The sequence below is a fragment of the Temnothorax americanus genome, unplaced genomic scaffold (genome assembly GCF_048541705.1).
Source record: "Temnothorax americanus isolate GAGA-0224 unplaced genomic scaffold, ASM4854170v1 Scaffold5, whole genome shotgun sequence".
Taxonomy (NCBI): Eukaryota; Metazoa; Arthropoda; class Insecta; order Hymenoptera; family Formicidae; genus Temnothorax; species Temnothorax americanus.
This window is the reverse complement of record NW_027509657.1, coordinates 5,938,811-5,964,785: the sequence shown is the minus strand read 5'-3', so window position 1 is coordinate 5,964,785 and position 25,975 is coordinate 5,938,811. Positions and strand designations below refer to the sequence as shown.

Genomic DNA, 25,975 nt, shown 5'->3' with positions numbered 1-25,975 from the left:
ATTTTAAAATTGAAAATTTCAATGACTTGTAAGATATATCAAAATATATCTTCTCTCTCTAAAAAAAAAAAAAAAAAAGTTTTGAAAGGCATCCTTGTTACTTTTTTATCACTATGCTTATACGTCAATCTCCAAAATTTATTTGGCTCATAAATCGTCGTCTCCTATCATACAAAACACGTTGTTTTCCATGACATCAAGATCCGTTGTCTGACTCTTATTAACGACGGTTGCTCTGGAATTATTCGATTTTTTTGACGTCACAGCCGACCAATTGTTAGCAAGTTTCTTTATAATTGGCCCCGATTTAGAACGATTATTATTGGCACATTCACGCAGCGGCGATCCCGTAACGATACGACTCTGACCGTCCCTCATGATATACGTCCACGACTTCCCAGGTTCTGCCTGCAAATATCATATATTTAGGAACGAAGAGACTTGATTTAGGCATTCGAGTGATCTACAGCAGTTTATATAACAACCTGATTTTTGCTCCCCACTACACATTTCTGCAACAACTCGTCAATCATGGCTTGCAGACAAACAGACATTAAAATCGCTTGCTCGGACGCAATCGTAATCCATTGTAATTCGTTCCTGGCAATTAGATATTCGAAGGATAACTCCAGACTGCACTCATTATTATCCTCACGACGATCCGTTCCCTAGATGTGTGCATCCATTAATAATTCATACCGACGTTCTAAATAAATTTTCCCCATTAAAATATTCGTAACACCTACATTTTGTATCGTAGTAATACGCCAGCATCGCATTCGCGATACTTTAAATACGACTTCGTGCTCTTCCGATGATAATACGCGTAAATTCAATTCATTTCCACCTATAGCGAGCAACACTCTCGAGCCACGTTCGGGATAATCGCAGTAACACGGCGCAAACTGTATGTAGCCGTAGTATTTCAAGTAACGAGCTATATTCAGGTACTGAAATGACGAAAAGACAAAATTAATTATTTGAAAATGTTATTTGCTTGTCACAACATACCTCTTTTCTGTTTCCAGACTTTTCCAAGTTCTCCAATCGATGGTGCACTTCCTTCGCAACCGAAATCCAACGGCCGCGAATTTCCGCAGCCGCTTGAATATACAGTAAATTGAACGTTACAGGATCGTTCGATAACTCAACGTCGTACGTCATATCCCAGTAATTTTTTCTGAGAACGATCCGTGAACCCGTGGAACTCATGTACTTGTGAGTTATAAATGGAGATTCAAATTCTTGCAATTTCCGCAATACTAAGATAAAAAGATACGTATATTAAAAGAGAAAACAAAATATGTACCATAATAAAACGCTATAAGAGCACGTATACTTACTTTTAATGCTACCCGATAGCTCATCTTGTATAACGATAAATAGCGCAAAATGGAAAAAATATTTTTCTGCTAAGTTTATGTGTTTGTATACTTTCTGTGGAAAAGAAAAAGAAAAATTTTAACACACGTGTAACACATGAAGTTACCTTTTTTCATACACATTAATTATTTGTTCATACGTATTAATTACAGGAAATAATATAACGTACCTTTAAAATTTCACCGGAATGTTCTCCAGGCGAGATATTTAACGAAATTTTGGACCCATTCATAAGAAATATATCTAGAGTCTCGCGCTCAGACAGGCCGTCCGCAGTTTCTCGCTGAGCATTCAATAAAAATCCATTTAATATCTCCGAGTTATTTATGGCTACATTTTGACCGATGGATTGAATGTATTTCTCCAAAGCCAGCCGTCGTTCTTCCCGCTGAACGGCGGTCAAAGGAAAGAGCTTTTTCGGAGGGAATATAGGTAACGGTACGTCGAGATCCTTCGACAGTTGTACATGCAGATTGTGCAGCTGTTTGTATCTCGCGGTGCAATGGAATAATCCATTGATGTGAATATTATATCCCTGTAATTCAGGAGATGTTATATCATCATATAAACGATCAAGCACGCAATATACAATAAATAATGAAGTTAATACTTACAACATATGCATTCCCAGCCCCGTCCGTAAATTCCTGAGTATCTGGTATAGAAAAGTGCATCTCGATGATACAAAAATATATTTGTCAGATAAAAATATCGTTATAAAATCACATTATCCGCGCCAAAATTTGTCGACTTCTCTCGATATCCTCATCGGCACAGCAGCATCTGTGAAGGAGGACGAAGCGTTAAACGCAAAGAAAACGTATTCTAAATTTTTCGATTTGCCAGGCTCGGAACCGCATCCGAAATCAACACGTGGGATCCTGCGAGTCGCTGTGCGGTGTGCGGTGAGTCATTGCTCGCTACGGAGCGACGTTCTCGGATTTTAAGCGGAGAGAGGCGCCGATTCAACAACCGCCGCCCACCGACCGAACGCGTCTCTCTCCCCGGAATGTTTCCTCGGAAGAGGACGACCCCCCGAGATCCGGGATCGTGGCGGAAAGATCGTAGAAAGCGACGACCCGATAATCTCGAGAAGCCACCGGATTAGAAGCCACGAGACATCGTCTCCCCGATCCCGGAGCTGATGTCTGCCGCGTGTCACGCTCCGTTCCCAGTACTCACATATTGCTGCGCGGCGGACTTTCGTCGTTCGCGGGACCGCATACGCGACAGCGGTCCTAATCGGTCGTTCACGCCCACTCGCGCGTTAATGTTTCACGCGTGACGCGATTATTACTGCCGACGCGCATTTGAATCCCACGACACGGCCCGCGGCCGTCCACGGCCGTCGGCGCCGTCGCGCCGCGAGTGAGAAGTCTGCGTGCCGTGCCCTCGCGACTCCTCGCCCGGCTCGCCCCTCGACCCTAGCCTTTTTCATCGGACCGTCGAAAGTCGAGAAAGCCCCACTACCGCCAGTATGCGCCAGTACATACATCCATTTTCGAAATTGGTACTACGCTGCCACGTTTATTTTCCGACACTGCCGATAAAACATTATTTTGCGCGTTCTGTGCTATGAGCTGCACTTGATAATCACGAAAATTTATCTACAGCTGGCTATCTTCGATAAAATTGATTAAAAATTTTTTTTATTTATTATTAAAAAATCTTTTTATTTGACCTTCTATTCCTTTTTTATTTAAAATTTCGTATCAATATAAAATTTAAAAAAAGTAGTGTCGAAAAAAGTCAATAAAGTCTTTCTAACTCGGAGTTCGGAGTACTCAGTCTTCTCTTGATCTGTCAAGTGCAAGTGTCAAATGGAAGTGGAAGTATTTTCTCGCCATCTCGACCGTTAAAGGGATATTTCACGATTGTCACAAAGTGAGAGAGAGAGAGAGAGAAAAAAGAAAATCCGGCATTTAATGATGTCGTAATTATACGCTCGAGATGTGTCGGTGGCGTGCGACACGCGCAATTAGACGAGATTTATCGCGACGGAGATTAGGTTATGACCCGAGCATCGGCGAGTAGAGCGACGATCTCCGCTGCGGGTCGCGCGTTACTCCCTGACGTTCGCCCTGACGTTGTAGGGGCCGATGGCACGGCCCTCCGTATCGGCGCAATGCGACCTGGTCGCGTCTTTACGTGGACGGGGTTCGCGTCAAGATCGCGGAGGCCTACAAACCACCGAGGAAGATTGGCCTACCCGCGGCGTACAACAACCGATTGCCCGATGTGTCGAAGCTGGTGTACGACTTCAGCTTGGAGAGATCGGTACTCGAGAAGGTACAGGGAGTTTTTGGATACTCTAATAATATATGCGATATACACGGATGGTCCCATGACTCGACAGTTATTTCCGAGCGAACTTGTCCCTGACCCGATTAGCGCTGATTAATTGATTTGCGATCAGATGTGCGAGTGGCGCAAGGCTAGACAGGCCTGCAGCGAGGCGCGTCAGGCTCGACTGAAGGAGAAGAGGAAGAAGGAGGAAGAGGAGACTCCTCCGTCACCTCCGCCGCTGGATTGCGCGAAGCAACCTATCAATGCTCCACCCGCGTCGGAAACAATACTCATCCCGCAGCCGCTGTCACCCCCGGCGAACGACCTTCGGGATCTCCACGTCAAGACGAACGGGGGTCTGGACTTGGCCGACTTCGACAACGACACGAGCAGCCCCTTCGACAATATGGAATTAAAAACCATCGATGACACGGAGGAATTAGCGCAGGTTAATGAAACGGTTGTTACGCTCTAGTTTATTTGAACAAGTACCGCAAACGACGGCTCGGCGGACGATCGAATTTATCTGACTTGATACTTTTTGATCCCAGGTTTTACAACCTAGATTGCAATGGGTACCCGCGGGTATGTAAAAAAACTGGAGAATATTATAAATGAATTAAGGGTCGATGACACGTCCGAGATTTGCAAGGAGGAGAAAGCCGATACGGAGAGTCCAGCGGACGACGAAACCGACGCGGACGCGCATAGCAACGAAAATCACCGTAGCGTTTCGGCAATAATGCAGGAACTTCAAAAGGAATTGGAACGGCCTGTTATGGAGGTGACGAAATCCTCTTTTTTTTTCTTCGTCGTATAATATAATTGATTCGATCAGTTTTTCTTTGCGATAGAATTGGAAGCCGTGGCCCGATTTGGAGAGCCGGACAACGACGCGCGTGTTACCGCGAGGCACAACGACTCGACGTCGAATCACGAGAAACCGTCGGCGGATTTGTTATCGGGCATGACGGAGAGCGATCTAAAATTAGTCATGCAACTGGACGATATGGGATTTTCCAAGTGCAGGGCGGTACGCGCGGTATTGGAAATAGGCCGAGCGAACGAGAAGAAGATCGTGGGATACCTAACCTGTTGGCCGTTCAATCCTTGGAGGAGATTGGCGTCCCGAGTGATTATGCCGTGAAAGCACTGACGCTCGCGCAGCACGATCGATCCAAGGCGAGGACCTACTGCGAAAATTTGTGCACGTTGAAAGATCTAGGGTTTCCCGAGGACGAAGCTTTCGCGGCATTAGTAAAGTGTAATTTCGATCGTGACAAAGCGTTGGATCTTCTGATCGCTTGAGTGGACGATCGAGTCACCAGTCACGAAGTGATAAACAAGAAATTTTTTTGCAACTCAATTTCAATGCGAAAATATAGCAAAATAGAGAATTTGAATTTTTCCATGTTGCACGAAAGGTACATCGAGTCATAATCACAAACGTATATTTTAATAAATAAATAAATAAAATATAAGTTATTAGTGAGACTAGTCTTAAATAATGATACCTCAAAGAAGCTACATCGAGAACGATATTGTAATAATTTAACTCGATAATCCACCGTTGTGTCATGAGATTTGTTCGTTGACGTCCTACTGGGCATTATTGAACAGTCGCTATTGGTAGCCGCGACGCTGCGAAATAAATTACAATCATACAACAAGCTAGAGGTTTAATTTGCAAACTACTGTCACAAGACTTCAGTCAAACGCGCAAGAATTCTTTATTCTTTAATACTCTTTATATACAAAAGTGAATTAATTAGATACCTAACAAGGAGGGTTCGTCAATTGATACTATGGCAATCAGGATTGTTAGTTGCATTCGAGTGTGCGAACGCAATGGCGCAACTGCAAACTCAAAGAAAACCTATAAACTGATGTATTCAGGTACCTACTACACGCTTGATTTGTGCGTTATCGTTATACCTTCTGCTACAACATAGAGCGATCGTTATTGTGCGGCATACGGTGGGATTACACATATCGATGATGATCCAATGCCTCTGTGAATATCGGTTGCTGGCATTGAAAATTTACGCAGATACTAGTGGATACGTTCGTTAATAAACTATACAAAATATGGTTCGTGGACAATATAAAGTCCAGTTTGGTCTTTTTAAGAAGCGGTTCGTAGAATACCGTTACTTTTCCTTTTTTGGATAAAACGGGAATGTCGAGCGTGTGCATGCTTATATCCTGAAATGTACTCGCGTTAGATTTGCAAGATATTTATATTTTTGTAAAAAGTCAATGACGTGATTCCTATTTGTAAAGTTTTTCTGAATTACCTTTCGGTATAAACTTTTCTCAGCGCTAATTCCAACAGTGAGCAAGTCACATTCTCGTGAACCTCGTGAACCTTTAGTAGCTGCCGTGGTAATTCGTTATTTTTCGTAAAATATCTTTTATAAACGCACTAACATTCATTTATTACTCAGTATAGGAGATTATGCGAATGAATTGTTTCAACTGAATATATAATATTTTGTAGATATTATGTGATAGTATCATTTTCTGATAGCGATACCTACATATATGTTAATAATAATTATAATTATTTATAATCGTTGTTTGACTTTGAATAGAAAACACGAAATAATGACGTCGCATTGTACTAAAAACTGTAATTAAACAGTACTAATTACTGTATAGAATAAAAATTTCTGTTGATTTTTTATAATTTAATATTATTCATAACCCACATTTTAATCATCTTACACATTGCATATTTTTGTCTACTTTATATATTTTTATTTTGTCTACTATACATACTTTATATATTTATTAATTTTTTGGAATATATATATGAAGAGGTATGGATATTTTGTAATATTTGTACTAAAAAGCAACTCTAGCTCTCTCTTGACAAAGCATATTTTATAATCACAAATTCCATTTATTTTTATCAGATTTTTATTACATTTATTTCTTTATATATACACTTTACATTTATTTATTATATTTTGCTAAGACTACTTTCATAATACAAATTTAAATTAATAATACATCAGCGTTAAAATATAGCGAAATAATCTTTCAGATCAAGCATATTTCGTTTGTATTAATAATTTCAGTCATCAACATAATTTCAAAAATTCTTGTGATATATATATATATATATATATATATATATATATATAATATTTTTGTAACTTTTTTTGCAGCTGAATATATCAAATTTAATTTTCAATTTCTCTTATTAGCTTTGTGTGAATTTCTGAAATTAAATGGCTATAATTTATACAATATAAATATATTTTTTCAAAAAATGTATTATAACTGTTTTAATTATAAGCTTAATTCTCAATAAGCTTATCCTTTTCAATAGTTTATAACTCAGGGACTCTGTGCGCGCCTCGATGTTTATTATCGAGAACAAGAAATTCGTAGTTCAAAATTTGATAAGAGACATCTTCTATATCGACATGATCTTACAGCTAGTATTTAACGATAAATGTATTATACAAGTATTATCTAATTGATTCGAAGAAGCACATCACTAACGAAAACGACTTTTAAAAATTGACATATAAACAAACACATATATTATTTACGATCTATGATCTTCCTGTAGATATATACCTTTGTCCACAAATATTCAAAAAAATGTGTAACGGTATACGAGTCGAACAATTGCGTGAGACACTGTACGTGTATTTACCTGACATATATGTATTTATCAAAACTTCCAAGATTGACATTGGGAGCAATCCAGCAAGCGACACAAGTGTTGTTTTGTTCGTTACTCATTGCAAAAAAGAAAAATAGGACGGTACGTTAGTGTCGACTTGTGTCGTTTGCTGGAAAGCTTTCATATTTTAGTCAATATTCGGTGTTCTTTCGAGATGGTCGGACGGGTCGAACGGCAGTTACGCTGAACTATTTCTTTTATATTAACGGCTTTCGTGGCGATAGCGCATAATTAATTGCTGCAAAGAACTGTAGCTTAATCAGTATACAAGTGTAATACACGATAAGGTAAGTCATTAAGAGCAATAATAATTAATTACATATTATATTTCGTTGAAGATACAAAGAAATATATATAAAACGTAATTTAAGTAATTTCGACAGACAATAGACGATAAAATTTAACTTTATTTTCTCGACATTACTTATACTCATGGATTGCGGTAAATTTTCATTTTAAATAATGTATTTTTTTAATCAATCGACATATTTTGTTTCTTATCGTTGCTGCATAATGAAAACTGGAAAGCGAAAAATTTAATATATATTTCGAAACGATCTTGATACACATAACGTTCCAAACGTAAAAAAATGTTAAACAAAAAACAAGATTATTATTGTTATTGACAAAAAATAGAATTAACGGTTATCCGATAAAAAATGTTAATTACTTTCGTTCTTAGAAATAATTTACATTATTTCCTATATTTTTTCCTTCAAGTATATTCAAGGCACAGAAATGATAAGCGAAAGGAATTCAACTTTGCTATAACCGACAACTAAATAATTCAAATTCTACATATTATATATTTACGTTTTTTACTTCCAATGAAATATTCTATATAGCCAAATAAAAAATATACACGCGTCGCGTTAGATGCGTAAAATTCTTCTCGAAAACTGAATAAAATAATTTCCTCTTAATTCTAAGAAAATATAAGAATCATAGAATAAATTAATTACGAGCACATCAAGATATACATTCAATATTTTATAAAAAAAATATTCATAATTTTCCGCGAAGTAGGTCGTACATATATAATCGCCTTGATAAAAGTTGGAATTGTGTGTTTCTCCTTTTCTTTTCTCCTCTGTTCCTTCGATTTTTGTATAAAAATTAATATTAAATATCAATAACTTGTACCGCATTGTATTATTATTTGTTTTCTTTTTAACGAAAAGTTACAGAAACCTAAGACGATTATTGACATGGAATTCCCAAAATTGTTATTACATATCGGTTTAATATTGGCCACAGTCACGGACTTGTGTGTCGCTAATAATTCAAATCCAAAACATTTACATCGTTTACCCACCAACTCAGCACCAGTTGATTATCACATCAGGCTGACTATTCCGGATCTCGAAAAAAGCAATACTTTTCACGGTGAAACCAAAGTCACTGTCCGCATTGTTCGCGAATCGTTTAGCATAAGCTTACACTCGCAAGGATTAGAAATAAATGAAACGGCCACAACATTGATGAACGACACAATAACATATAAACCGACGATCAAACATACTTATAACCATGAAACGAATATATTATCGCTACATTTCGAAAAGCAATTGTATCGCGGTTCTTACATCCTGAACATGAAATTTGCTGGTAATTTCTCTCAGACTGGTTTTGGAAATGGTGGTTTTATAAAAATTCCATACACAGACGAAGAAGGAAACAAAAAATATAACAGGACGTAAGCAAATATTAAAAATATTAAAAATATACTTTGTAAGGCACGTACGTAAATGCTATTGTTGTTACCTTATTTATTTGTTACTTTTACTTATTACCTGTTTTTATTTACTATTTTCATCGTTATCGACTTACACAACATATATGTATATAAAGCACGGCGAAACACAGTTTAGAATGTGTATCCATTTTATTATTAAAACCGTTTTCTAGTATGTATAAGTATATTTACGATAAAGTATTTGCAAAAAGTGCATGTAATGTTTAAAGGAATATTTACTTTGGCTTAAAATGAAACACGACAGCAGAGTACAACATTTCTGTTTCTACTCTCAACAAAATAATAATTACATACAATATAATAATCATATAATATATAAACAATAACTAGTGTTCCTTAACTTCTCGTGTCCCACTCGCTATGAGTGGTAAGTTTGTATTATGAGTGGTATTTTTGTCTTTATTTATAAAATTGTTTAAAATCTCAGGTTGGCCGCAACATACCTCCTGCCGGATAAAGCCAGACGAATGTTTCCATGTTGGGACGAGCCAGCGAAAAAAGCTCTCTTCTATATCTCCGTGATGCATCATCAGAAATACACGGTATTGTCAAATTGGCCGATCCGAGAGCAGTACAACGTAGAAAATGACATGAAATGGACACACTTTAACCGCACTAATCTAGTGCCTACTTATCTCGTGGGAATTGTGATTGTATCAGATTTTGTTCACGTTAATAACGCGGACCAGTCCATTAATGTGTGGTGCAGATCGTCTTTGACAAAGTCAGCAGGATTCGTGCAAGCCACTGCCCAACGAGTCACGCAGCTCTTTGAGGAGTATACCAATAGAACCAAAGGGGTACCAAAAATCGATCACGTCATGGTACCAGATTATCCCACCGCCTCCATGGGAGATTGGGGAATCATCATTTACCAGTAATATTCATAAATAAAGAGATTTACTAATATGTACACGAATAAAAGAAATTAATATGAAGCTATTAGAACTGACGAATAACTTCTAGCATTCAAATTTTGATAATTGAAAACGATAAAAAACACATGTGTATTTTATGGATATTTAAATTTCATTTATATGTTTTTATTCTTAGACTGTTTTAAAACAAATTAACATATTTAATTGATGTGAATGTCACCCTTTCTTTCAATATGATATATATATGTATAAACACATTAGACTGCATGCTAACGATGAAAAAAAACTAGGCCATAATCACATTTTGAATATTATGTTATGTTATGTCTTTTAGAGAATCACAAGTTGTCTACGATGGTAACAAGGATCCTACATTTCAGGGAAGGAATGTAGCTTTTTATGTAGCGTATGAAATCGCACATCAGTGGTTCGGCAATTTCATCACCCCATTATGGTGGATTCACATGTGGTTAATTGATGGATTTGCTGTGTATTTCCAGATGTATTTTCTCGAAAAGGTTTTTAAATATTACTAATGCAATGAATTGCTCGTTAAATAGAAAAGTTGGAAATGCACTTCATTCTCTAAAATCAAAATAACATCCATTAAATATTTCTATATTCTTATAAAATGTATCAGGACAAAGCTAAATAACTAATGGCAATTCTTTAATTTAGAATTACAAAAAAGATTGTAACGCTGTTTTTTCCGCGAATAACTAGAACGAAACATTTAATACTAATTTCTATTAAAATTCGAGAATATTATGTTCTCAGCGCTTTGTCTCCTCCCAAGCTCATATTAAAGATTTACTGTTTTTAATCTCTTATGTTTCAACATTATTTTCATATTTGGCGATACAATGATTATTATTGTAATAGTTTTATTAGAATTTAAACGTATTTTATTTTTCGCGTCCATAACAATAAATATTTAACTTGTAGAATTTTTATATCTTGATTTTATCTTTGTATATTCAGTAATGTACATTATCTTAAAAAATAATTGAAATATGATCTTCTCAAAAGAAATTATATACGTGAAACGGTTAACATTTGACACAAATAAATTACAATAAAAATTAAAATAGCGAAGTTATTAAAAGTGGCGTACATGTAGGTTTGTATCCCTATAAATGCGAACTTTTCTTCGAATTTTTGTATTCAGCCATATCAAAGGATTGTTTTCTGTTATAGTTCACAATTGGATTTGAACATTTGCGGTCAACGGATTTATTCGTTACTGGAGCCATGCACCATGCTCTCCATCTAGATGTTGGCTTATTGGGTTCTGTTACATTGAAGCTTTATGAGAACGATACCTTGGGTAACCAACTCTTTGTTGATCAAGTTCTTGAAAAAGGTAAAATTATGTATATAAAATAAATAGCTTAATGTAGATAGCACGAAGACAGAGGTGGAACAGAAAGTGAATAGACAACAAATTCTCGTTTTGCGCAATACGTTCACATATGCCTTATTTTATGTATAAAAGTATATAAAATATACTTTATGTATTATTAATCAGTATTTTATGCTGTGTATCGTAGCTCCAGCTATATTGCGCATGTTACATCATGCAGTGGGCGACGAGGTATTTCGAAAGGGTATCATCAAGTATTTCGCTACAAAGTAAGTATGTATGTTTAATGTAGTCTATTTTAGTTATCACATATCGCAACATTAAATACCATAAGTATAATGTTTCTTGCGTTTACGTTGGAAAATATAAAACGTCACGTCAGAGACGTAAACTTGTGCGTTCAATATCCAATGCTATTCGATTAGAAGAGACCGTATACTTTATTCCTTAATTATAATTTGACTAACGATAAGCTAGTTTTAAATCATATTCTTAGTTTCTACATATGTATTAATTAAATTGTACATTAATGCTCACACGTTTGATTTTGTAATAGTAAATAAATACATACGACATATGTGTTATAAGCTAATAACAATGTCATGTTTCAAATTTAGGCAATATTCGGCGGTCACTCCCGATGATTTCTGGAGCGCCATACAAAGTGCTAAAGACGAAGCTTATTATTCTTACGTCCCTTCTATGCGAGATCAAGAATTCAGAATAAAAGATGTGATGGATACGTGGATAATCCAAAATCGTTATCCTGTGCTGAATGTAACGATGAATCACCACACTGGTGAAGTAACAATAACACAAAATCGTTTCCACGCAACTGAAGATATCAATAATAAATGGTGGATACCCATATCCTACACTGACGAGAACTCTCCGGATTTTTCCAATACTGCGCCTATTAGTTGGTTAAAGCCAGATGACGAAACTCTTAGAGTGCAAATTCATACATTAGGTACTAAGGTTGGGTACGGCTGGATTATCGTCAATCTACAACAAACTGGTATAAATCAATAAATTTTACGCTCTTTCATATCTATCTTATTTGCTTTATCAACACAAAAGTTTTACAATATATTCAAGTTCTTAATATATCTTTTTATTAAAAAGAAACTTCAAAATTTATATAATTATAAATATTCTTCGATACATTGGTGAATTACATTGATAATTCGTTGGTGAAGTACATTGGTAATGTACATTTTTTTGTAACAATTGTAAGGTGCAAATTACATAAAATTCGTTTATTACAATAATCAAAATGTCAGTATTTGAAAATATACCGTGATAATTTCAAACAAAAAGATCTAACAATAAATTTAATGGATAATTCGACAGCATACTGTCGTGTCTATTACGATACCAGAATTTACGAAAGAATCATAACTTACTTGGCCTCTCAACGACACACGAAAATACACGTTCTCAATCGTGCTCAAATTATCGATGATGCATATGCCTTTTTGCTCGAAGATCAAATAGACAGCTATATATTCATAAATCTTATGCAATACTACAAATGGGAGAGAGATTATGTGGCATGGCGTCCAATGTTCCGAATATTAAAATGGAATGAGAAGTACTTTTCACTGCCAGAGAGTAAAGGTTTCAAGGTATGTAATAACAGATTTTATAAAAATGAAAAAAATATTTGTCTCTTTAATTTGGCCAGTTCTGCATTTACACATTCACCGCTTTGTCATAAAGTTTGTCGCGGTCGGTTTTATAATCGCACAATCGTAGGAAACGTTTTAATTAACATTAATACGAATAATGGACATTAGGGAAACTTATAGGCGCAAGCTCACTAATAATCCTTGTGAATTCTAGTGAATGTTTTAACAATTAAGGCACTAACGAAATATATATATATATATGTAGGTCCAGAGGTATATATATATATATACATAAATATTGTATATATATATATATGAATCACGTCACTTCGCATGTAGCAACAAACCAATATAAAATTCAATATTATCTCATGATTTTTCTAGTTATACATGGTAGATATCTTTAATGGGGTTCTTCAACATGTGGGATACGAAGAAAATCCTTATGATCACGATTTCACCAAGTTACTAAGGCTAGATGCCACGAAATGGGCATGTACTATCGGTCACGCGGAATGCAAGAGAAGCGCCGCCGTTAAAGTGAGCGAACATTTGGCGGATCCTGATACTCACAAGTAATAACTCTTTTTATGATCATGATTATCTCATAATTTATATTTGTGCGTGTGTGTTGCGTATGCACGCGCACGTATGGATATGGATGTAATCGATTCCTTTTATTTTTTCAAGTCATCGAATTCAGACAGTCTCTTTATTGTTTTTTCTTAATTTCCGTTCTTGTTTTAATACGTAAAATAAATATGCGAAACAAGTAAAAATATAGGTATATAATAACAAGAGACGTTATGGATAGATTCATCTTTCATTTATTTATTCATTCACTGTGTTCACGCGTAGTCTTGTATGGTCACGTGGCAAATATAGAGTGACAGAACACCGCACGACAGACACTTAATTTTGCAAAATAAGATTTATCTAACAGAACGGGAAAAAATACAAAACTTGATAAAATAACACGTCGGCTATATGCCATGCGTATGAAGTGCATGTACCTCTTTTCCATAGACACATATGTATTTTAGAGTTCCACAATGGTGGCAAGATTGGACGTACTGCTTTGGTTTAGCGATAGCTAATAGGACCACTTGGGATAAAATGATGGAACTATATCAGCGAACATCTGATAAGGAACTTTTGAAAAACTTAAATTGTGCTGAAAATCCTGACATCATTAACAACTATTTGCATATTACAGCATCGAATACTACATTATTTAAGGATCAGGACCATGTATTTATCTTCAATTTAATTCTTGAAAACCATGCGCGCAACGATTTGGTCCTTGACTACATATTAGCAAATTTTAATAATATAACACCCAGGTAATACATATCTCTTTAAAATTACAAATATATATTCTATTCTTTTTAAATAAATTTATCTTATACATTAATTATATAAATATATTATTTTGTTCTTACAGATTACTTGCTGCAACACAAGTAATATTTAATATATCTCAAAATGTTTATTCTAACGAACAATTGTCCAAGGTAGATGTTATGATTCTAGATTCATACTTATATTTTTCTATTGATAATCCTTTAACTGGAGCGCGTTTAAAATCAAACGTTCGTCGTGTTTGGAATTATAGATTTTTTAATGCAGCTTTACATAATTAAATTAATATTTATAATTTATTTTGTTCATATTTTTGGGCTATATATTTTTATCTTATAAAACTGTGTTTGAAATTGAGAAATACTAACGCGTGGTTTAAAAAACTAAATTTTTATAATACGGTAATTAAATCTAAGAATATTACTGTGTTGTGAATTGATGATAATTGAGTACTGAATATTAATATACATGTACATATAAGTATATGTGTGTATGCCTTCTTTAATTAATAATAGATTTTCGTGGGATGTTAATGTATACATTTTCTGCAAATAGAAGACAATTTTATATGTATAGTTCCACAGTTAAGGGATTAAATGTATTTATATGCAAATCAAAAATTATACTTTATAAGATCGTTGTATAAGAATAAACTACTACTTATTATTGATAAGCATCCTCAACTAAACTGTTTCAGGTGAACACATTTGCGGAAAAATATTTCCGTCGAGATCGAGACGCTTCGGCACGAATTACATATCTGATAGAAAAGCGTAGAAATATACTTAAAGCGTCTGTAGATATTTTTACAAAACGATTTGGAAAAAGTCAAACTTTAATCGATCAATTACCAAAAAAATTCAATGAAGAAGACGTCAATATAGGGTTGGTCACTCAAGACATTGTAGAAGCAACACTCACGATGGATCAAGACCTATCTGCATAATTTTTCAAACAATACTATTTTTATTTATTATTACTGCTTGTAAATAATTTTTTAATCATTTTTAATTATTTCTAATATTTTATAATATTTAGTATTTTATTAATAGTCTGGAAGCTATCGATAAAATCATCTATGAAATTTTACTGTTTTATAATTAACAAAATAATTTATATATAGTATTAGATTTGACGTTGTTTGATATTTTTCGTAAAATATCTTTTATAAACGCACTAACATTGATTTATTACTCAGCATAGGAGATTATGCGAATTAATTGTTTCAACTGAATATATAATATTTTGTAGATATTATGTGATAGTATCATTTTCTAATAGCGATACCTACATATATGTTAACAATAATTATAATCAATTTTATAATCGCGTTGTTTGACTTCAAATAAAAAACGCGAAATAATGACGTCGCATTATACTAAACATTGTAAAAAACTTTACTTAAACAGTACTAATTACTGTATAGAATAAACGTTTCTGTTAACTTTTTATAATTTAATATTATTCATAACCCTCCACTTTCATCATCTTACACATATATGCATATTATCGTTTACTTTATATATTATTGTTTCGTCTACTATACATATTTTATATATTTATTAATTTTTCGAAATATATATAAAGAGATATGAATATTTTGTAATATTTATACTAAAAAGCAACTCTCTCTCTTGACAAGGTATATCTTATATTCCATTTATTATCCACATATATATTAATTCCATTTATTTATCAGATTTTTAATACATTTATTTCTCTCTGTATAAACTTTACATTTATTTATTATAGTTAGCTAAAACTACTTTGATAATACAAATCTAAATAAATACATTAGCGTTAAAATATAGCGAAATAATGTTTCAGATCAAGCATATTCCGTTTGTATTAATAATTTCAGTTATCAACACAATTTCAAATTCTTGTGACATATATGTATAACATAGGTATAATTTTTTGCCATATCTGTAATTGATAGTAAATTATGCATGTGCTTTATAATTTTTACTCTACTGTGTTTCTTTAAATATTTTTATAACTTTGTAGCTGAATATGTTAAATTTATTATAAAATTGGCAATTATATAGTACAATTATAATATATACCTTAGACTAAATTCAATTTCTCTTGTTAGCTTTGTGTAATAATTATAAGCTTAATTCTCAATAAGCTTATCCTTTCCAATCGTTTATAACTCAGGGACTCTGTGCGCCTCGATGTTTATTATCGAGAACAAAAAATTCTTATTTAACTTATTTTTTTAACATTACCAACAAAGCAATTCGAGATTTTCGAGAAGACTTCGAGAGATGCGAGTATCGATTTAACATGCCTTTTTTTAGAAAGGATAATAATTCAAACTAATAAATCCGTTAAGTGTGAAATTAGCTACGTATTTTCCCATGATCAATTCGGAAGTGAGCCGATATATATATATATATATGTATATTTTATCAATATGAAATTTGCAGCGTGCAGTTATCGATTATAAAAAGACAAATAACGTAAATCAAAATGTAAATTGGCAAATTACCTAAATTGTAAGCACACGTTATTTTTTACATCTCACAATTTTGGCTCTTATCAAAATTTCTGTATATATAATTTATAAATTTATCCATTGACGTATATCGAATTGACGTAATGTCTACAACGCGAAATTTTGACAAGTCAGACATTCGCGGAACAAATACTGCAGTGATTCAAAAATCGCAATGGTTAGTTTAATATTATATTTACTATTTATGCTGCGCTTTTAAGAAATCTATCTAGTAAACTGTTCAAAAAATAAATATCTCTATTAATTTTCTAACACTTGTTTATAATTTAAAAGATGTCGATCATATTACATTTTCTCACAAATCATATACTTTCGTGTCAAATTTTTGAATTTTGTATAATTTTCTAGTCGCCAAGATGCGCAGATACCAAAGGGGCAAAAGGAAAATACGGAGTATAAAATAACACCTCCGGTTATACGTATAACAATACAGACTGTACAAGACAAAATCCGTCCTGAAAAAAAGGAATTAAGACGTAAATTCGTACATGACGTCTCTTGCGTAAAAGACTCTTCAACGAATATTCGAGATAAAGATGAGAGAAAACCTGATCGACCCGAGGTCAGTAATATAAATACGATGTAACGAGCACAAATATCATTTTGCAAACAATGTGAGTTATATTCTAAATAGCGCATATGCAAAATTATCTACGTTATTGTCTTTTTAAACTGAATCATCGAATCATTTATCGTCTCACTATGCTATAGTATAATAAAAAATATATTTTCTATTATCAACATACTTAACACAGAAGACACGTGTGATCTTTCCGGAGATGCGAGGAGGCATACTGTATTCCAGATGTTGTTGCTTGCATAGAGACGGCCTCCAGGATTATTGTCCTTTATCGCAATGTCAAGGGCGACCGGAATGTTTAGTTAAACCGTGGGCCGTCTGTCCACCAGGAAAATTTGTTAGACTACGTTATCCAGAATTGTATCCAAAAGTATCTGGTACCAGTTGCACCACACAATGATATCGTCTCTAAAAAAAGAAAAAACAAAAAAAAAGAAAATGAGGGAAAAAAAACGAAAAATATGGGAATTTTTTAAATATTATTCTATACAACACAATGGCACTGTATATTATAAAGATTTCATAGAAAATATTACTATTGTTTATTAAAAAATACTAAAAATACTATTCTTTATTGAATATATGTAATCTGTGATAGCGCAATCTCTCTCTCTTTCTCTCTCTCTCTTTCTCTTAATTGCTCTACCTCTATTACTCCTTGCAATAATGTCATTTTTTAAATTTTTATCAACAGTAAGATAAATATATCCTACTTTTGCAAATAATTTACAAAAAAATTTCAATGTACTAACGTACATCCCTATTCAGTTATAAGTTATTTGCATACAACAGAAAGAAAAGTATTCGATCCGTGTATATTCTAACATATATCTTAACATTTAATCCATATAAGACTTACTGAATGAAAAGTAGAAATTTCTTCCCGTAAATTAATGTTCTGTACATAGCGAATAATAATTCTATAAAGATAAAAACCCAATAAAAAGAAGAGTATATTGTAAACTCAGAAAATACTTCAATTTCTTATCCAACTCTTCTTTTACTAGATGTTATCTAACACTATGTTTTGTAAAATAGTTTCTATAGAACTATTGTATTTTACGATAAAAGATATACGAAAGACAAAAATTAATGCAAAGACTCGATATATTTCCAAATGTAACAAGTTTCAGAAAATTATATAAAACCAATATGGGGTAAGTATAATAACGATTAAAATCTTAAAAATTAAGTTGCCAAACAATAAAGTGCACACAGTAGACGAGTTGGATAGGTAGACAAGTACATTAATAGAACTGCATTACACGAAGAGATGGCTCTTCTAATTTACAAGGCGGACAGCATACATTGCAAGATTGCAATACATATGGTGACGGCTCACGAAATTGATACAAAGATGAGGTATCATCGAGGTACGCTAGTTCATCATTGTTATTTCCAACGTTTGATATGTTGCTTCTAGCAGAAGCGCAAAGAGGTTTGACATTCTCACTACTTTTATCACACGATAGAATTTGTTTTTGGCGTGCTTTATCGCAAGCTAATCTACAATACGCAGCCAGAGCCGCCTCTCTGGCTTGGTCCGCGCAGTAGAACTTTCTAAGGGCAATCTCCACATCACCCAAATCGGTCAGCTTTAATAATGCGGCACGACCTGGCTCGCAAACTGGATACAGTTTTGTCATGCACTCTGGTCTACCCATGCAATCCCACATCATGCATCTATCCTGTAAACCGTTCCTTTTGATGCATTCGCATCTGTACATTATACTCGATCGAAAGTCGAAGAATTTATATGGTTTAGCAGATCCCTGCAATATATTTCGTCATTCAATATGTTACATGTTTCAAGAGTAAATTGAATAACACGGAATTTCAAACGATTTAAAATGAATAAGATACTAATCCTTCGGAGGAAGAGACTGGTAAGAAATATTACTAAATATTTTTAATGAAAATTAACATTGGACACTCACACAGTAAGGTGGAATAGAGGATAAATCTGTGGGACAGTATACTATAGGTGCAGAAGATGGCTCGTCCCATTCACACGGTTTCCTACGACATATAAATTCAATAAACCGTACTCATTTATTATTATTTATTGTCAAGTCAAATATGATCTTACTTCCTATCCATTGAGCTGATTAAACATTTTAATCGCGCTAGTAATTCGCGTCTTCTATCACAATTTGGGTTTTTACCATCGCAAGGCATTTTCTTTTCTAAATTCTATAGCACTCAATATTGGTAAATTTTCTTCTTTTAGGCTTTTCGGTTTTTTTTCTTTATTTTTTTTTACATTTGTATTTTCATCTTATGTGATAGCGATATACGTCAAATTTAGTAATTGCACAAAAATTTAGCAGTATAAGCTAAAAATTTTCTGATGGAGTAACATAATTGTTAATTTATCGTAAACATCGAGTTTCCTAGCAACTACGTTTAATTTATCGATAGTTTTGACATATCCTATATAAATACATACAATGTATGTAAAACACATACATTCAACACACATTTTTTCGTTTTTAATATTAAACAAGTTTTCAACTTTTATAATTAAATTATTATTTGAAATAAAAGATAATATTTCTACATTTCAATATATAGCATTTTTGGGGCTGTTTTGTAATAAAAATACCTACATAAATATAGAAAAATAAAAGTATATATTTTTGCATAATTAATATCACAATATCTTACAATTACACACACATATATATATATATATATATATATATATACCCACACACATACATATACATATATATATATATATATATATATATATATATATATATATATATATATTTCATATTACATTATATAAACATTGCATCATATTACGAAGTGTGAATAAATTTATACGTATCTTTCTTAATTTTTAATAAAATTCCTTCTTCATTTAATTTTAAAATTAAAACAGTAAAATCATTTATTACAATATTTTCGGATGTCGCAAGCGCTTCCAAATCTTTCACTGAAAATATTTGTTCCTTAGTTGCTTTTACTCTTTTTTCTAGTATCTTTATAAACATTTTTATCTGTAGAAAAGAATTATAAGTTAAGAATGTAAATTGCTTTGGATATTTAAATATTTTTTATATAAATATAATTAAATTAGTATATATATACGATTTACCTTCTTATTTGTCAATTTACCATCAGATTGTAATTTCGGCATTGTATCTTCTACTGTATCTTCTACTGTATCTCTCGTTGCATATCGCAATATATCTATTACATCTAATGCATCCGCTTCGGTTGCTTCCATACGTAATTCCAGTTTTGCCCTAGCCTATAATGAAGCGATATAAAATATCTCATTTTGACATTCTTTTCGTCACACAACAAAAGATACTAAACCTCAGTTAATCGAATCATGGCTTCTAATTGTCTATTGAATATTGGTATACTACCAAATTGTTTATTTTTCGATCGAAGTTCTAAATAATAATTTTGTAATACTGTTGCAGCTTCAGCGGATAATTTTGGTTTCACATATTCACGAGCATAGGAAATATAAGCTCGAAGAATAGGCTGTGGTATAATTTTAGTGGATAATGGTAATATCAGCTTTTTCCTGAAATATTTATTACGCAGTTAGATTCGCTGTTCTATTAAAAATAAATACAATTAGCATGAGAGGATATTGTCAATTAGTGTCATTTGTTAAACTCAATAAACACGTATATCTTATACAAGGTGTTATATATTTTTTCGAAACTACTAAAGGTAGCAAAAAAATTATTTTTGTTATTTTCATAATTGAAGCCTTTTAAACGACAAGATTCTACTATTAATCTTCGCAAAAAGGGGCAAGAGAGGCGATATCCCGTTTTTTTAATAGAATAATATGTAAATTTCTGCATTTTTTTTGAAAAAAATCTTGTTTAATGTAACAACATTTACGTAGGACATTTTTTCCTATTTTGTTTTTCCATTTTCTAAAAATTAAAGACACAACAAAAAATATTTTGCAGAAAAGAAATTTGAAGATTGCTGTTAATAAAAAATCTAATCCATTAAAAAATGGAACATTTCTTTTTTTGCTCCTTTTTTAAAGAATTGGAAATAGTATCCTATCTGTCATTTCAAAGGTTTCAAGAAATTGTAAAAAACAATTTCTCATCTTTAATAGTTTCGGAGAAAATACACTGTAATACTTTAAACATTCCGTGTAATGCCAAATTAATTGTAATAATTATTTCTTACCTCAAAGCACATTCATTGTTGGAAGATAATAATTTGATAACTTCTTCATTGGGATTTGCATGTGAATTGCTATGAACAGTCATGATATGCTTGCATAATAGATTATCAAAATGCTATTACATAAAAAGAAGTTACGATTACAATCATTATTATACAATATATAACTGTTTTATATATATTGGACTAGTATTTAATTTACAAATAAATATTTACCGCATTTGGTTTATCCAATAATAAAAAAATCAAATCAAATCGCGAGAGAATAGGCTGACTAATATGTAGATTTTCGGTTATTGTTTTACTCTTGTCGTATTGCCCTCCGATAGGATTTGCCGCTGCGAGGATTGATATCCGTGCAGGAAGGGAACATATTATACCTGACTTTGCAACAGTGATACTTTGTTGCTCCATCGATTCTAATAACGCCTGAAATAATACATGCAAAAATAACGTAGATATTTATAAAACTTCATAAATATTCATTTTTTTCTATTAATATTATTATTAAAAATGCTAAATCGCTGGATATTACAATTTCTACATTAATAACATTCATCTGTTGCGCATGTCTTAGCATTACTTGCTACGAATTATATTCATGTTATTTTACCTGATGCTGAGAGCACATTTTATCGAATTCATCGATACAGCAACAACCTTGATCTGCTAAAACTAAAGCACCAGGTTCCAAAGCAAAATCATTTGATCCCGGTTCTTTTGTAAGCGTTACCGTTAATCCTGAGGATGTACTTGAATTGCCACAAATATATACACCTTTTAACAATAATTGCGTTTCCATATAAGACATTTATATATTACACGAAGAAACTTATAAAGAATTATTGATTTTCTCATGTATACCTTTTGCACATATTCGACCACACGCTTGTAACAACTGTGATTTGCCAAGACCAGGATCTCCGACTAACAGGATATGTATATCGTCTCGTAATTGTGCATGTTTTGCGTTACCTCCAAATAAACTTAATATCAATCCAGCTTTAACTATCTCATGCCCGTATATATTAGGACATAACGAATGCACTAACAATGCAAAAAGATTTGGTTCTTTATATATATCCTACACGCGTAATAAAAGAAAAGCAAACATAATTATTTCGGAATGCAAAATCAGCTTTATTTTACTTAAATATTTAATGAAAAACAGTACCTGTATAGCTAAATAATTTTTTAGGGAAATTTCGGTGCTCATAGAACTTTTATTTTGATACCTATGTTTATTATTAATAACCGTTATTGCCTTCATGTATAACGAAAATGGAGTCCCAACTTGTGCTTTAGTTGTACCATCATCGACTCCTTGAACCTAAAGCGTTATAAGACATTACACAGATAAGGTTCCCTCTTTCTTTACTTTAGTATTTAGTAAACATATTTAAATACTCAAATAATTTCGTCTTTTTATTAATAATAAAATGTTATTAGAAATAGTTGATAACTATAAGAGATACAAATATATAGAGAAAATAATTTTTAAATATAAAAGATACGTCTATAAAAGCGTTTCTTAAGAAATACCTTGATGATGCCTGTAAGTGTTATATCATCGCCAGGCATACATATATTAACTAAATCATCCAGAAGTTCTACATCAAGTATTTTAGGTACTCTACCTTTAGTCTCCTGTAAGATGATGTTACGTATTAATATATTATATACAATTTTATGAATATTTTGTTTTATGTGTAAGTGATTGGAGATTTCATTAATATCACAATGTATTTGAAATACGTTAACTGTCTTTCTAAAAAAAATCACTAAAAAAATTTATTAAATATAACTGCTAAAACATGAAAACTCATAAAATATATTATCTTTGCTTATATATGCTTGGACAGTTTAAATCAAAACATATTCGCATACACGCTATTATCGACATACTTATTGTTACTATTATAAAAAAATCATTAATTTTATAATCATTTAATTATAAGATAGCAAAACTACCTGGTCATCATTCAATGGTTCTTGTATTCTAATTATTTGGCATAAGACAGTCTTCGTACAAAGCGAGTCTAAAACTGGATAAAATTTTGATACACCACAGACATCACATTTTTTTGGCAATGTATATGTTTCTTGCTTCTGTTTGACTAATTTTTGCAAACGGCATTTGGAACAGGCAAATACTATCCACTGTGCAAGATATTTTACTCTACCAACTCTTATCACACAGCCTCTGGTGGATAACAATTTTCCTGTAACAATTTCAATAAAGTAACAGTTGTTATTGCAAGAAGGAAATAAAACTAGCAAAGCTAGCATCATTAGATATACTTTCTAATAAAAAATCTACATACATATGTATAAAAAATAATGTGTATGTATATACATGTATATATATCTGTGTGTGTGTGTGTGTGTGTGTAAATACTTACCATAACAATTTAATTTAAGATCTCGCAAACATGTGATTGGTTGATAATTTAATATACCTAATTTAATGGTTGGTAAACTGCTAATAGATTTCAGAACATACTGTAAATTTTCGTCCGGTACTGTCTCTAAAATTTTCTAAAATCGTGATACAAGAAATTTACAACAGGGACAATTACAACAAAGCAGAAAGTAATCTAGAACTACATTACTCCTATTAAATTGGAACTCCTCGATATAAATCGAGTTTACCAGAAAAGACAATTGCATTATTTCACGGCAAAGCAATTCAAGTTTCTGAATTCACAGAAATTACTTGTTTTGGGCACTAAAATACTTTATAATTATATCCGAAATATTATAAAAATTAAATTTGTTGTTCCATCTAAAATGTTAAAAACAAATAATATATTGCTGCGACAAACATTCGTAGAGATAAACTATTTTCAATATTTTTAAAGCAACAAGTTCAACCTTTGATACATTTCAAAAGTACATATTGTTTAGATGTCCCATTACTTTGAACCTTTCTTGCTCAACAGTTTAAGCAATAAAATTAGAAATACAGCAATAATCTGATGCATAAGTAGCACAAATTTTTTAATAGGTACAAACTTGATTCGTAACGGTAGAGATTCCACTTCAATAAAGATAATTGCAATTAAGGTCCGCAGGCATGCGACATTAAGTATTCATGCACAATTGATTAAAAAATATATGTATTTAATAATAAGAATGATACCTGATGAATACCGAGTTTTATACAGTTTAGTGTGTTTGTTGGATCCTCATATATTTCATCCTTGAAATTTGGCCATTCCTCTATAAATTCATCATCATTGTACAAGTCATATATATCGATGTCGAAAGACAATCCTGCTTCAAAATTTGCCATCGTGAACAATTTAGATAGCGCTTCGCGTCTTTCTATAAAGGCTTCTACAGCTTTAATGTGCTTCGTAATATTACCGTTGGTTTTATATTCTGTACAAAATTATAATTTATTAATACATAAAGCAAACCAGATATCTTCAGAAGCATACGCATGCATACATATAGGTATACATATATATATACAAAATATTCATACCTTTATCAGGAAAAAACAATCTCCATCCATAGTACGGAATATCTAAATTCCTGCCAACGTCCAGATTATCCGAATTACAACTTGTTTCATCTTGGTCTAAAATAATATAATGTTTATGTTATATATTTTAGAGAAACATAAAATATTTTATAATTTTTACTTTTAACGTAATTAATTTTAATAAATATTAAATTTTCAACATATATATTTATTTTAATCTCTTTTTAAATCTTCTATAGTCAATGCATTTAATATACACACATATGCAATACTTTTTTCTGTAAACCTATGTAACTTATCTTTTAACTCCTTTCTTCATACTAGATTATATACATATACATATATAGAAAGTAACAGAAGAAATAATACAAAGAAGTTAACTGTTGAAAATCTCAATACTTACGTGGTTCGGTATGATTTTCGACAGTTTCCTTCGTTTTTCGTCTCTTTTTATAAAATTTTGATTTGTCACCCATAATAACTCACACACACAGTATTGACATATATATCGTATACACGAAAAGAAAAATTCTATTTTTGTAGAGTTGAACTTCTTTATCCTTCTTTTTCTCGTTTTTTATAGCACCTTGACTCCAAAACACGGTCAGCCTCTTGTTTGGGTATAAAACGTAAACAAAGCCGATGTCCGATGATTCTTCGGCAGACGGAGCAGACGTCTATGGGTCGTCTAGCGCAAGTTTGAGCACAAACTTCTACTATAACTAGACTAGACTGGACTAGACTGCTCACCGTGATTATGGCCGTGTTCAGCAGACACACAACTGTTGAGTTCGTCTTATCAACACTCTGCGTTGCGTGGTCGGTTCTAAAAGTAAGAGCCAATCACGT

The 25,975-nt window shown here is 32.6% G+C and overlaps 4 protein-coding genes and 1 pseudogene across 7 annotated transcripts; 2 read left to right on the top strand and 3 right to left on the bottom strand.

The window, feature by feature from the left end:
- Positions 1-67: 67 nt before the first annotated feature.
- On the bottom strand, positions 68-2,753 carry Snx17 (sorting nexin 17). Its single transcript, XM_077418208.1, has 8 exons — positions 2,566-2,753; positions 1,998-2,166; positions 1,553-1,918; positions 1,344-1,437; positions 1,012-1,262; positions 747-950; positions 486-668; positions 68-408 (listed from the first exon to the last, which is right to left on the bottom strand). Exons 2-8 carry the CDS (start codon positions 2,055-2,057, stop codon positions 148-150), a joined length of 1,419 nt encoding a protein of 472 aa, XP_077274334.1. The 5' UTR covers positions 2,058-2,166; positions 2,566-2,753; the 3' UTR covers positions 68-147.
- A 143-nt stretch (positions 2,754-2,896) lies between these two features.
- Positions 2,897-5,245, top strand: LOC143904012 (uncharacterized; annotated as a pseudogene). Its single transcript, XR_013258834.1, has 4 exons — positions 2,897-3,672; positions 3,800-4,117; positions 4,221-4,453; positions 4,524-5,245. The product of XR_013258834.1 is annotated as an uncharacterized LOC143904012 (transcript).
- Positions 5,246-6,955: 1,710 nt separating this feature from the next.
- Positions 6,956-15,813, top strand: LOC143903992 (aminopeptidase N-like). Of its 3 annotated transcripts, none has more exons than XM_077418166.1 (12): positions 6,956-7,656; positions 8,551-9,065; positions 9,553-10,002; positions 10,338-10,521; positions 11,201-11,366; positions 11,554-11,635; positions 11,984-12,384; positions 12,720-12,994; positions 13,382-13,572; positions 14,041-14,340; positions 14,442-14,511; positions 15,057-15,813. In XM_077418166.1, exons 2-12 carry the CDS (start codon positions 8,578-8,580, stop codon positions 15,303-15,305), a joined length of 2,856 nt encoding a protein of 951 aa, XP_077274292.1. In that variant the 5' UTR covers positions 6,956-7,656; positions 8,551-8,577; the 3' UTR covers positions 15,306-15,813. The 3 variants fall into 3 exon arrangements, with proteins under 3 accessions (XP_077274292.1, XP_077274294.1, XP_077274293.1); XM_077418168.1 differs by lacking the exon at positions 8,551-9,065 and having other exon boundaries at positions 6,959-7,656; positions 9,553-9,667; positions 9,786-10,002; XM_077418167.1 differs by lacking the exon at positions 6,956-7,656 and having other exon boundaries at positions 8,931-9,065; positions 9,553-9,667; positions 9,786-10,002.
- Positions 15,814-17,867: 2,054 nt separating this feature from the next.
- LOC143904025 (uncharacterized) lies at positions 17,868-20,149 on the bottom strand. Its single transcript, XM_077418231.1, has 3 exons — positions 19,550-20,149; positions 19,398-19,479; positions 17,868-19,232 (listed from the first exon to the last, which is right to left on the bottom strand). The coding sequence occupies exons 1-3, from the start codon at positions 19,636-19,638 to the stop codon at positions 18,708-18,710; spliced, it is 696 nt and encodes a 231-aa protein (XP_077274357.1). The 5' UTR covers positions 19,639-20,149; the 3' UTR covers positions 17,868-18,707.
- Positions 20,150-20,208: 59 nt separating this feature from the next.
- Positions 20,209-25,832, bottom strand: LOC143903997 (DNA helicase MCM8-like). Its single transcript, XM_077418179.1, has 14 exons — positions 25,530-25,832; positions 25,127-25,222; positions 24,779-25,020; positions 24,039-24,174; positions 23,608-23,858; positions 23,179-23,283; positions 22,811-22,966; positions 22,501-22,720; positions 22,250-22,413; positions 21,853-22,065; positions 21,640-21,752; positions 20,791-21,007; positions 20,567-20,722; positions 20,209-20,468 (listed from the first exon to the last, which is right to left on the bottom strand). The coding sequence occupies exons 1-14, from the start codon at positions 25,600-25,602 to the stop codon at positions 20,268-20,270; spliced, it is 2,343 nt and encodes a 780-aa protein (XP_077274305.1). The 5' UTR covers positions 25,603-25,832; the 3' UTR covers positions 20,209-20,267.
- Positions 25,833-25,975: the final 143 nt, after the last annotated feature.